This window comes from Pituophis catenifer, unplaced genomic scaffold (genome assembly GCF_029215685.1).
Source record: "Pituophis catenifer annectens isolate HBS135680 unplaced genomic scaffold, rPitCat1.0.hap2 SCAF_3, whole genome shotgun sequence".
NCBI classification, from domain to species: Eukaryota; Metazoa; Chordata; class Lepidosauria; order Squamata; family Colubridae; genus Pituophis; species Pituophis catenifer.
In genome coordinates, this window is record NW_027256883.1 from 147,279,591 (window position 1) to 147,294,155 (window position 14,565).

Consider the following 14,565-nt stretch of genomic DNA (forward strand, 5'->3'; position numbering starts at 1 on the left):
CAAGTAAACAAAAAACCCTGGTGTCATAGCTAAACTTTCATATGCAGGCCACAAGTTCATCTCATCAACCTTACCTTGTGTTTACAAGAAAAGTCAGATTTTAAATGCTTTTTGGAAGATTAAAAGAGGGGCTGCCAAATTTCAGGGCAAAAGGGTGATCTATAGAGCAGTGGCTGACATGGAAAAGGCACATAAGATGGAACATATAGCAATAGCACTTAGACTTCTATACCGCTTCATAGTGCTTTACAGCCCTCTCTAAGCAGTTTACAGAGTTAGCATATTGCCCCCAACGATCTGGGTCCTCATTTTACCCGCCTTGGAAGGATGGAAGGCTGAGTCAACCTTGAGCCGGTGAGATTCGATCTGCTGAGCTGCAGCTAAGCAGTCAGCTGAAGTAGCCTGAAGTACTGCACTCTAACCACTGTGCCACCTTGGCTCCAATATAAAAGAGGAGACTAGTAGCATGTCCAACCTTTCTGAGAAGATAGGCACATACCCTTAAGAAGAGGGAGGTCCCGCAGATAACCTGGTCCCATGCCATATACAGTTTTAAAGGTATGCTTGAATTACACTTGGAAGGAAACTAAACCAATACAGCTTGTGCCACTGGTGTGTAATATGGGTAAATCTGAGGTCACACATTACTTTTCATGCCACTGCGTTTTGACCCATTGTAACTCTCAGGTAGTCTTCAAAAGCAGCCCGATGTACAGCATGTTGCAGGAAAGGGCACAACTGACACATAAGACAGATCTGTGCAAAGCTATCAAGAGTCAAAAACGAAATATCACCCAGGCTGGAGGGACCCAAAATCCAGAGCCACTCTGACTTGCCAGGATTGCCAGGATCAAATCAAAGCCACTCCATTCATCCCCTGACAGCTTCCGGACACTCACCAGACTGCAACAGCATTCATCTGTCCATCTAGTGGTGGAAATGAATAACTGAATATCTTCAGCATTCTGATGATACTGAACCCCATGACATCAGATTATTTCCCCCAGAAATTTCATGTAGGTATTAAAGAGGCAAGTAAAAAACTGAAGCCTGGAGGAACATCCTTCATTCACCTCTCCTTCTCCACCAACACTGATTGGAACCAGAAAGTAGAAAGTAGAACACCACCACACAAAGTGGCTCCCACTCTCAACTACCAAAGTTGGTCCAGAAGAACACCATGGTCAATGGCACTGAAAGCTCCTAAGAGGCCAGGGAAGCCAGAATGGTTGCATCACCCCATCCCAAACTCTCCTAAACTCATCTACAAGCACAAGGTTTTTAAATAAAAAAGTTACCAAACCAATAACAAAAATAATAGATGAAAGTACTTAAAAGCAATTATCTTCAGTGTTCAGTGTATAAATGTCCTGATTGTAAGAAATGGATGGAAGGGAAGGGAAAGGGAGAATGTATCACTAGAAAGTTATCCTTTAATGTTTTTATTTACTATATGCTTCTTACTTGTTTCTCTGTTTTATATCACTGTCACTATCAAATTAGACCTTTCTTTCCCTTTTAATTGTTAGCAAACAATAAAAATACCTTTTTAAAAAAGAGAAATAGTAGTAGTCTAATCTCTTCAAATCTCCAGCTGTGCTAGATTACAAATACAAGTACTATCTTTCTTACTTATCCAGTTACAGCAATCTGGCATAGAGCTAGATACGATGGGATTAAACGTAAATTTATCCATAGAGTAGGTAAGAGCAAAATAGATGAATGCCCACCTTAGACTGTTTCCTTGAATAGTTAATATATTTTTACAAATTCCTTTATTATCTTGTGTAAGGTCAATCGGGTTTAACCAATGGCAAAAAAATGCACTTGCTAACATAATTATATTAAAAGCTTTACAATAAACTATTTAAATTATCAGTTACATGTCTAAAATGTTTCCATTGCTCCTCAACAGGATATGAATATAAATCTCTTTTGTTATGCCTTCTAAAAACCTTTTTGGATTCTTTTTTGTGTGGCAGTAACCCAGCTGAATTTGCTTTGAACAAAGTTACAGAGAAACTTTTGAAGAAATGTCTAATGGAAAATTAATAATACCAAACATGTGTCCTTCAATGTCAAACTCCACTGCCAATCTATACACATAATAAGTGGCTCAGGAGAAGCAATGTTTGTAGAGCAAACTTTGACAGTTAAACACACCCAGAGTGGTCTTCTCCATATCCAATAAGTGTAGCAGTGGAGTTTGACATTGAAGGACACATGCCTAAAATAAGTCCTATATGCTGTGCAACTTTTGCTTTTAACAAAGTTACAGAGAAACGTTTGAAGAAATGTCTAATGGAAAATTAATACCAAACATGTGTCCTTCAATGTCAAATTCCACTGCCAATCTTTACACATAATAAGTGGCTCAGGAGAAGCAATGTTTGTAGAGCAAACTTTGACAGTTAAGCACACCCAGAGTGGTCTTCTCCATATCCAATAAGTGTAGCAGTGGAGTTTGACACTGAAGGACACATGCCTATAATAAGTCCTATATGCTGCGCAACGTACAGAAAAAGTGGCATCTGTCTCAGAAAGCAGAATCCCAAGATAATTCCATGTCTATCCTAATCAGCATAGCCAAAAGGACCGTGTTACCATCCTCTGGTGTTGACTGGGGACAATTAAGCCAGTTGCTTCTTTAGGTTTTTTTTTTTTTTTCTGCAGACTTTTTGTTTCCAAACAGTCCTTCTCTGTGGGCTCACGTGGCCCTCCCCATCCTTGCATTCTTTGATCCACTTTCCCCCCACGGGCAAAAGAAAGGGAAAGTGTTTCCAGATGAACTCTCTTTGTTTGGCTTGGTTTTATTTACACTTCAGGGGGTTTGAATGCTCTTTTCTTGATGGAGAAAAACTTTATTGGAGAACTCTGAACTACTTTGAACGTACTATAACCACCAGCATTAAAATGAAATATTTTGCAACCATCAATGCTATTCAATTAAGAAAAAACACTTTCAGTCTAACACTTTCAGGTATCCATCACCATTTTCTAATGCAAAAATATGTTCAATTCTCAACAGAAACATTTATAAGTTAGCAATCTAACACAATGAAGTGAAAAAAGCCAACAAACAAGGGGAAAAAACCCTACTGAATATGTAGACCTGGGAGAGAACATTTTGAAAAAAAACATTAATATAAGTATGTATTATTGTAGTATTGGTGGTTAAGCAACACTTTCCTACCTGTTGAACTTCACTTTCTCCGTTTGAGATTTTTTCTGTGTACACAAAGGAGTTGAATATCCGCTGCAACAAAATTAAGAAAGACCACTTAGATATCAAGGCACAATTATCATGGTTTTAACATATTCAGAATAAAAAGCAGCTGGATTCAGTACAGGTATTGTAAGGCAAAAGATTAAAGTTTAAAAGAATTATCATAATAGAGAATAAAAAACCACACCAGTTTCATTAGACACACATATGCTTCCTTAATTAAGTTAAACATATGTTTGTGTTTTGGTGGAAAAAGACTAGGATATTGCATCCAGAGTGCCTGCTATTGCGTTCAAATGGTATAAATTTTAAAAGCTATGCTTTACATCTGAAATCTGATTTTGCCCAAGTATAGGAATTGTTTACATATACATTTAATTCAATGCAGCTTTTTAAAAATGTCTCCCCCCCTCCCAATCTCTTTACTTTTAGCTTTTCTTCTCTGTTGATCTCAATTCATTAGGAACTAGTCTAGACTTCTAAACTGCTTTTATTTAATATCAAGTAGAGGCCCCCATGGACATTTGCCATGATGGGAAGGGATGGGCTTGTAATTTCTTCTTCCAGTGCTGATGTTCACATGGAGTACCGCCACAGGCATAAGGCATCCCCCAAGTTTGAAACAAGGAACAATGCAGATATTGCATTGATGACCAGTTTCACACTGCTCTGCTTTTTTTTTTAAACCAACTCGATTCCGTTTACTTTTGCTTTTTTCTCTAGATCAGTAAAAATTTAAAAACAATTTTTATTATTAATTATTGTCCTTAAATTATTCCTCTGTGAGGTCAAGGTTGGCATTTGTAGACTTCCCTCCTTTTATATACCCAGATCTGAAAGGTTAAATTGGATTCAGGCTGAATGGGACTTGAAGCTGGATCTATCCAATAGCTTATATTAAAGATTATAGTAACTTTATTTATATTTCACTGGAATAAAAGACGCTATCTTCTTTCTTTTCTAATAAGACAGAGGCAAGAAATTGCTCACTGTTCAGGCACATCCTTGAACCAGAAACTTCCTAATATAACACAGGAGCATTCAAATAGCGTTGTAAAGGTGAGGAGAAAGTTACCCTGAGGCCTACAGGCTCCAGAAGCCTTATACTCTTGATCCTTCTTTGCCACATGCCTTCAACCAACCTAGGACCCAAAGGAAGATGGTAGATGAGAAGCAGCATGTATAGAAAGCTGATGTGGAACCTTCAAACTCCTTTTCTCCCACCTGCATTTAATTGGTGGGGGATTAGGAGGAGCCTCTGTGGTTCACTGTTTAAAAGTGCAGTATTACAGGCAAACTCTACCCACAGCCTGGTGTTCAATCCTCACGGGGCTCAAGGTTGACTCATCCTTCCATCCTTCCGAGGTTGGTAAAATGTTGTTTTACAACAGTGGTTGTAAACCAATATCCAAAATAGGTTGTATATTTTATTAAGTATAATTAATTTGAATTATTTATAATCATCAAGCAAATAGCATAAATTGTGGGGTTCTTGGTGCTCTTGGAACTTGGCTGTTTTCTTGCAAATGTTTCATTACCAAACTAGGTGACATCAACAATGTTGTTCATAGTTTAACTCTGAGCTAGAAATATTCTCTTCTAAACAGCATAAACACTTCTATTTTATATTCCATCTTATGGAAAAACACATACTGACACTGTTAATGGAATGCACATCTTAGTTAAACCATATCCTTTCTTCTATTAAGTGAGTTTGCAGGGGTATATGAAAAAAACCTATCTTAAGACCATCTAGCATTTAATTCTGTGCAAAAAAATATATCTTCTGCCTCTAAAATCAGAGGTTTAAAGTTAAATTTATACAAAACATTGCAAACCAGAATTTCTAATTTTACTTATTGAGAATGAACACATGCTCTTGTTCAGATGTACATCACTATTAAAAAAACACACTTAAAATATCAAGATAGAACAGATAATGAAAATTAAAGAAGTATGGGATGGAGGATCAGTGGAAAATAATATTTTGTAGGGAAATGGACATGGATCAAATCTCTGTAAAGATTTCCTTCTTTTCTATAGATGGAATTCTGATTGTCTTGATTAAGTTCAGTTCAGTTCTCTGACCTCCACTTTGCACTCGAGACAAGGAAGCAAGTGTTATATATATATATCATCAAATCAAATGAAGATATAAAAAGCAGATTGGCAAGACAATTTCCCCCAGCAGTCTTTCAGTCATTATTCTACTGTGAAATAATCTTATATTTGTTCCACTGAGCTGATGATTGTCATTTTCCCTGATTTCTTTCCCTCTTGGGGATTTCAGGAATTTTAGAAATTTGAACTCTTGATTTCACAGTCACCCTTGAAGAGGGCACCAGTAAATCTTCTGAGTTTTCAGGTTTCAGTGAGCTTAAAAGGATTAAAAAAATAAAAATACAACTATTCTAAATGAGCAACAGTCAAGTGTCCTTTCATTTTACAGCTTCATTAAAAGCTCTGATCAGTTACTAACACTACAAATAATGTCCACCTCACCCTGTTAGGTTATGAACATAATTTAATATCAGAAGAAAAGACATTAAATGGTAATTATTTTCTTTTCTAATCAAATTTCTGGACATTAAAAGAAACAACGGAAATGGTCCCAACTAACATTATGAGTTCCATCTATAGTGCAAAGCTAGTCTTTAACTTGAGCTTTATATTTAAAAATGATAAAACTGTCCTTTATTAAAAAAGAAATATTGTATTCTTTTTATTTTCGCTAGAAATCCAAAGAAAATATGAAGTTCAAAAGATGCGATCTTATTGAACAGAGAAAAGGCAGAATCAAATTATTGTTATGCAACAAACAATGCAATAGTGATGAAGCAATGTTATTCTTAGACTTTCCAAAACCTTCCATTGAATACTTTGAATATGATTAAGAAAAACTATAATAGGTAATAAATTCAATGTACAAACAAGAAGGAAGCTAGCATTACAAGAAGCAGCAGAGATGGCATATTAATATATCTGACACAAGTTTGTTTATGAAATATATTCAGCCATCAATTTTTCAAGAAATAAAGTTAGCATTTTGAGAAATCTCCAGGAATAAAGATAGGATAACATAATTCCCTTACTGCTAATATTATCCTACCTCCAGCTTTCCTTTTCTTGGGAAAATTGTTGAGAATTTGTTGTCAACAGTAGAACTCTCTCTCTCTCTCTCTCTCTCTCTCTCTCTCTCTCTCTCTCTCTCTCCCCCTCCCTCTCTCTCTCTCCCTCCCTCCCTCCCTCCCTCAACTATATAATTAATTTTATTTAATAAAATGCATTTCGTATTTTATGGTAGATTTGTCTTTTTATTGATCTTTACAATGTAAATCATTTTCTGAACTCCCAATGGTACATAAATACTGTATATAAACAAACAAACATGCTTGCTACAGGACTGTAAAAACTAAGAGGAAATTAAATTGTCACCACAATAGATAAAGCATATTCATAAAACTTGTTCTGTTTGGCCTACTGTCCAAGAATTTGAACTGTCGAGGCCCAATTCTAACAAAAATAAATATTTGTAAAAGCCAGTGAGACAAAGAGAATAATTGCTCCAAGTTAGACTAATATTGTAATGAAAGACTTCTAGACTATAAAAATCAGAAGAAAGTCCCATAAGAGGCAGTGTATTTCTAGACATAACCTTTTGGAAACTCTTATTTACCCTCAAAAAAGAAGAGCTGGAAACGTACCAAATATGTCATCAAGGTACTTTTTTAAAGCCAAAAGAAGGGGGGAGCAAGAAAATTAGTTCCATATGCTAAAACAATTCAGCATTTAGTATATGTAATTTGACTAATGTTATAGTCTTGACAATGTACATGGCAATCTTTCAGAGAACTAAAGCTGATGTTATGCAATCTCAAAATATAAAGCAGATGGTGGGGCACCCCTCCCCCAGATACATTATTATTTGTCATCATGTTAAGACTGGGAGTAGAGAATAAAGAACATTTATTATACTCTACAACAGAACAGTAATAACTCTCCAAAAAGATTCCTATGTTCTCAGCAGAGACTAAGAATAGAGTCACATAAGATGTAAAAGTTACTTAAACCACCAAAGTCCAAACATGATGTCGAAGAATATGGAAACTAAATCAAATTATTTAAATGGAAAAGAGACAAATACATTTCCAAAAGAAAATAGCTATTTTCACATAAATAATGTCATTTTGTCATGTTGCATACTAACTGTGATGGCTGAATAATAAAGTTGAGTCTGTACCAACTTCTGTCTGTTCAGTGATAGCCAGCGCCCTGAATTCTGTACTGAATTCAATTTTTCAACCATCAATGGTTTAAAAAATTTATAAGCCCTTAGCCCTTCCCCACCCCAGTTTCCAAGAGTCTTATAAAAATCAGTTAAGATATTCCAATTCTCTCAGATATTTAGGACACGACACAAAAGAATTAGGGATGGGAAGGAGACAGAAAAAAACAAACATTTTTCTTAGAAATAAATATATAAATAAAAATTATAATCATAAGGAGGATCAGCTATGAGAGGTAGAATAATGAAGATCAGAGCCTGAGATCAGACGGGGTTATTGCAACACAAAAATGTCAATCTCTCCCTCCCACTGAGAAACACATTCTCACTCCATTTAAGTTACACACATAGGAGAAAATGATTAATAATGTTTATGTCTTACACACATTATAAACACACATATATTTAGGAGCTGTGTCCTTGAATCTCTACTTGCCAGGTAAATTTGAGCAACTATCTGGATTATGCTTGACAGTAAACATGTTTTAGGAAAAAGGAACAAGAGTTAACAGTTTCTTGGGTGAGTTTTGAAGGGAGCTTAAACAATGATTATTGCTAGATGACACTTAAGGAGGAAAAAATGATAGATCTGACAACTCGTCAGAATTGATATAAGGATCCTGACTTTATGTCAACAAAGGGAGAGAAACATAACTTAACCATCTTAGGTCAAGGACTAAGATGGTGAGAACAACGCTCCTCCATCTACCACAACCCTGCTTCCTTCACTGGGTCTCCCACTGGCTAGGCCTGGCATGCTCCTTTCAGCAAATGAGGCTCCATCATGCACTTCCCAGGGCTGCATCCTTACCTAGATCTGGGCCAACAACAGGAAAAAGACCATGAAGGTCAACTGAGATTGGTGGCAGAAGGAAGTAGGGAAAAGCATCAAAGGAGGAGAGATCATGATAGGGGGAATTGAAGCAAAGGCAGTTTTGCATAGGGCAAGACAACATGACCTGCTACAGCAGTCATAAATGTGGACAGGTTGCCAAGTACCCAAAGTTTGATCACTTGACTGCGAAGATATTGCAATGGACAAAACACTTGAGGATTAGTTGTAGCTATGATTCATAACTTCATATGGTTTCTGAACAAATAGCTGTAATCCAAGGACTCATACCAACATTCAGATGCAACTACCATGAAACAGTAACACTAACTTTATTTGTTGCAGCAATATAAATGTGACTTGAAAATACCTCAGTTTTTTTCTGTCCCTTAAATATTAACCAGCTCCCATACTTCACTACAAGTTGTATTTTATTTGTTTGTTTATTTATTATTAAATTTATTGGCCGCCCCCTTACCACAGGTATCTCAGCCAAGAGATTCTGTCTCCTTTTTGGTGATTTTTCTCTACTCTCTAGGACGATCTATCACATGAGAGTATATACAGCACACAGCTGTCTGATGAATGAAATATTACAGTCTATGTAACTTCATACTCTGGCCCAAAAAAAAAAAAAAATCTAATGTGTGTGACTTTTTGTGTGTTGTTCTAGCACTGATCAGCAAAATCAAGAACTAGAAACACATAGTTTTTAAAAGCCCAGCAAAAAGAGCCATTTAACTGTTCTCATTTATTTATCTATGATATAAGTAATACGAACTTACTTGGAAATACTTAATATATGCTAAGGCTGATGTCAAATGAAAACACATACGTTTTCGAGGTTCTGAACAAAGAATTGCTACAACTCTTCAGCGCTATTCAGTGAGAAATATGCATTTTACAGGTTTGCACAGACTAGCTTTTCCTGTGCTGCTACTTTCCAGATCCCCAGAATTCTGGCTTGCGGCCCTAACAAAGCAATTGTAATTTCTGTAAAGGGTGTGTACTCCAGTCTTCTTCAGTTAAGCAGGGAATATTATTTCTGGTTACCAGGTGCTAAAGCATCCGTATAATGCACTGCTTAATTTTATTTTCAGGATCTAATCTGGGTTGGTCACCAGGACCAGAGGTTTACACAATAGTGCATACACTCCGGTAGCTATAGCAATAGCACTTAGTCTTATATACTGCTTTACAGCACTTTACAGCCCTCTCTAAGAGTTTACATATTGCCCCCAACCATTGGGGCCTCATTTTACCCGCCTCAGAAGGATGGAAGGCTGAGTCAACCTTCAGCCTGGTGAGATTTGAACTGCCAAATTGCAGGCAGCTGGCAGCAGCAGAAGTAGCCTGCACTCTAGCCACTGTGTCACTGTGGCTCAACCTGATAGACAGCAGTTCCCTGAAGATGGGCTCCAGCACAAGTCCAAAAACGTGGAAGACTAAACCTCTGGTCCCAGTGACCGACCCAGATTAGATCCTGCAATGTTATCCTGGGACACATATATTTGCTTTCATTTGTAATTTTTTTGCAGTATTTATTATTCATTTTGCTTCTTTCTGCCTTTGTTACAAGAGTTTGTCTTTTAATCTATCAATGTCAAACCATAAATAAGTCAAATAAATAAACAAAATTAGGGAAGCTAGCAAAACCAAGAGAATGAATAATATTCATAATGCCCTTTCCTGAATGTATTATTGTTCTACCAACATTCAAAGATGGGAATTCTGGATCTTTTTAAAGAGTGAGCTTACCATCCCTCTGTTCTATATGCTGCTTATACTGATGTCTACAACTTGAAACGACTCATATTATTACCATCCCTCTGTTCTATATGCTGCTTATACTGATGTCTACAACTTGAAAAGACTCATATTATACTGGTTTCATCTATTCTAACCCAACACATTAAAGAAAATTATAGTTGTCTTGAGTGATTTCCATTGCCCATATTTGGAATACACATACTTTAGTCTTTCACAAGTAAAATGAATTTCAATTAATATTCAATATTATTTATTTAATAAATTTAATATTTAATAATTTAATATTAAAAAGGGAATAAAAGACACACAGTGAAAGACACACATACACACCTGTCCAGATACAAAGAGAAAGACTTCTATTTCTATGATAAATGCCGATATGATACCAAATAGCTACATATTTTCAAATATTTCTAAACACTTATTATGGGGTTTGAGGAAACCTGATGGGAGTTGATAACCACTTAAAAAAAGATTGCAAGGTTTTGTTTTAGACTGACCAGGCTTGGCGATATGATCATAAAGTGTGACTTATGAGGCTGCCACAAGTGTGACAAGTGTAAAGTGTGACTAGGAGAATGCCACAAAAAGGAGGGGTCAATTTATTCTCCAAAGCACCTGAAGGCAGAACAAGAAGCAATGGATAGAACTAAGGAGAAATTTCCTGGGAACTGCCTGGGGATGAAGAAAACATGGCAGCCATCTAAAAAAGTATGGAAGGGTCTTCTTGGCCCCATTTCTTTTTTTCTGGGCAGCCAGGGAGGCGGCTGGAGCTTAAAAGTAGCCCAGATAGTTAAAATAATCAATGGAATGGCTTGCCTCCAGAAGTTGTGGACTCCAATACTGGAGGTTTTCAACTCCATTTTTTTGTTATTCTGTCTTACGATGACAGATGACTGTTGTTGCATGACTGTGCTCCAGGACAACAGTTGCAACAGTCCTGGTTGCAGTCATTAGGTCAATCCCTATAGGAAAAGAGCAGGTTGAGCTGGAAGGTAGAGTTAAATGTGTCATCAGTTACATTTAATTCTGCATTGCCACAACAGACCCAAGTCCAGCCTTACCCCGTGAATTCTGTAGACCCTTATTTAGGGCAGTAGTGGATTTCAAAAATTTTTACTACCGGTTCTGTGGGTGTGGCTTGGTGGGCGGGGCATGGCTTGGTGGGCGTGGCTTGATGGGCATGGCAGGGGAAGGATACTGTAAAATCTCCAATTCCACCCCACTCCAGGGGAAGGATACTGTAAAATCTCCATTCCCACCCCAATCCAGGGGAAGGTTACTGCAAAATCCACATTTTCTCCAGATCAGCTGGGACTTGGGAGGCAGAGAATAGATGGGGGTGGGGCCAGTCAGAATTTTTACTACCGGTTCTCTGAACTACTCAAAATTTCCGCTACCGGTTCTCTAGAACTGGTCAGAACCTGCTGAAACCCACCTCTGATCAAGGGCCAATTTAACTTTGAACATTAGTTGACTAGTTTCTTGTGTATAAGTAGTAAAAATAAGTGCTTTTGTGCTTTGAACTCAATGAATGTGCCTACAGTTGCATTATCACATGACCATTTGCAACCTCCAGCCAGCTTCCCCACTGACTTTGCTTACCAGAAGCCAACAGTGAGGATCACAAACAGAAATCATGTGACTGCAGGGATGCTGCAATCAAGAGGAACAATGATAAATCCCCTTGCTCAGTGCTGTTAAAAAAAAAGACACACCACTCTTCAAATTCTTAAAATTTTCACTGCCAAGTAGCCACTTTGGGCAGTGAAAGCCATCTCTCATCACTTTTATTTCATGAACAGATTTCGTAAGTCATCTTGCCTTTTAGCTTAGCGTTCAGACAGGGTAATTGTAAGGCAGCAGATCATATTAATTTTAAAAAATGTTCTTCATCCCTCTGCTTCACTCCCAAATAAAGCTATTAATCTACGTTCTGCCTACATTTACCAATATTAAGAGTGCAATATTCTTTTTTCCAATGGACTTGGAAAAACCTGGAACAAACACTTGGGGAAAAAACCAACCAAAAATACAAAATCATATTCCAAATCTTGGACATATGCCACGATTGGGATAAACTGTACCTTTAAAAAGGAAGCTTCACCGCTTAGAAAAATATGTCTTTGAAAAGAATGCATTCCCAAACAAATTAAAATCAGTCTATGAAAGCAATGCTTTTAAACTTATAAATTAGTAAGAGAAAGCCTGAGAGGGCCATTTTCAATAATTATCAATTACATCCAACAGCTTCTTCTCTGACAGCTACCTTCAATTATATAACAACTGCTGCTTTTGACAAATTGCTACAATTAAATAATTTCAATTACAGATGGAAGAAGTATGGCACCTGTCATTTGCCTGTCTAATGAACCAAATTAACAATAAAATAAAATAAATATATGAGTCTCTAGAGAATGCATAGCAATTTATTTAAAACAAATCCTTGCTCTTCAGCTATACCCTTGCTGATCACTAGTCCAATGTATTCTCAATTAAAAACAATTTAAGATTCCCCAGCACGCATTTACTCAAATTCTGAAACTTCAGTGTATTCAGTGTGCAGCAAGGTTTGGTTATACTCATTCATATTTAATTTTTAAGGATGGTTCACTGCACATAAAATATTTATAACTCAGAAGGTTTTTGAAATTGGAATGCTAAAATGTCAGCCACACTCTCAAACTAGGGCTCATTTTACAGATCAGCATGGCTCTCGTTTTAACCACTTCCAAAGCAGGAATGACACCATAAAATATAACTGTCCTGACTACAAAGCTAATTGCAAGGGAAATGAAATGCAAAAAAGAACATAATTTATGTTTCTAAAGGCAAGCTGCAAGCCACTTTTCCCCAAATCCCACCCATTCTGTTAAATGACTTATGATTGCTTGGTTCCAAATGATGAGAAACAATGTGAATCTAACTAAAACCAGAAAGTCATCCTCTCTTGATTAGCATTTCTTATTTATTCTGGCACAGGAATTCTCCAAATCCGTATACATTCCCCCCCCTCCCCATCTTCTTTTTATCTATTATCAATACACTTAAAGGCATTCTTAACATCCTATTTGAAGTAGCTCTGTAGATAAATGCCCACCATATTCTCTCACCATTCTTCTCTTCCTTAAATTATAAGCCTCTTTCTCTTTAAAAAAAAAACCATGGGAGAAAATTTCTGAAATGTGGCTTTAGAAAAGTCAGCTATGACTGTCTGTCTGTTTGTCTGTCAGACAGAGAGAGAGGGAGAGGGAGAGAGAATCATACATAACTGATATATAGATCAGTAAACAGTTGGTAAACAATTCAGTGTCTATGAAAATTCAACAATTGGAAGAGAAAACAGTTTTAGAATTTTTTTAAAATGACTGCACATTTCATTTGTACCCTATCACTTTTATTTTATTTTTGGTAATTCTGCACTTTCTTTGCACTTTCAAATCAACAGGAAACCTGCTGTGCTATCTGTTCCAAATGCAAGCAATTCAAAAAGAGGACCAGAAGAAGATGAAAGAAATTTTAGATAAATGAATACAAGTCAAGAAAAGGCCATCAAGGTGTGAAACATTCAGACTATGAGAAATTAGGTGGCCTTTTCCCAAACTAATATCCTCCAGGAAGGCACAAAATTGCAGGTACTTTTTAAGCAAACAGCCAGAATTTTTTTTAAAAAAAGATGCTAATCAAGACAGGATGATATTCTGGTTTTAGTTAGATTCATATTGTTTTCCATCATTTGCCTAAAACCAGATTAGGAAACAAGCAGCCCTAAATCATTTAAGCAAACAGCCAGAACATTTCAGAATTTGTTGCTACTATTTGTAAAAGCGAAAGAAGAAAGTTAGCTGCTTACAATCTGCAGTTTTATAAGCCTGACATTTTAGGAATCCATAGAAATAGTAACAACTTTACATATGAGCTCAAGATTTTACTGTGTGGAAAATAAGGTCACAAATAAGCCCTTACTAGCAGTTTGTATTCTTCAATATGTAGACGCATAGAAAAGGAGGAAATCATTAGCACATCTGCATCAGCAGAACAAAACATCTGGTTGCTTCAGCTGCTGAAGTATTTTGCAGGAAGCATCAGCAAATAAACTAGGCCAAGTTACAGAGTTTATCCTTAGACTTTTTAAGACAGAGTGCAAACAGTTTAGAAGAGATTTTTGAGTGACTCCTTGCTACAATTTGTCAAAGTTGCATGTAATTTGGCTACACAGATTTGGCAATACTTGACTGCACTTTCTAGATCTAAACATACATCAGCACTGAATCCTAATATACAAAGATAAATCTTAACAAAAGAGATTAGGAACTGACAAAAATACTCTCATATGGGAGCATAGTATACTTCTTGTTTCATAGTTTAATTATGCACCCTTCTCACCCTTTAAAAAAAAACCAGTAAAATATGAAGTATTAAGATGCAGTAATATTACTGCAAAGTATATGC

General features: G+C 36.5%; 1 protein-coding gene across 1 annotated transcript in view; it reads right to left on the reverse strand.

Annotated features, from left to right (window-relative positions):
* CACHD1 (cache domain containing 1) overlaps window positions 1-14,565 on the reverse strand; it is a 141,102-nt gene that overhangs the window by 100,481 nt on the left and 26,056 nt on the right. Inside the window, exon 2 of the mRNA XM_070939490.1 lies at window positions 3,194-3,256. Within this exon, the coding sequence (XP_070795591.1) occupies window positions 3,194-3,256 (63 nt within the window). The remainder of the gene's footprint in view (window positions 1-3,193; window positions 3,257-14,565) is intronic.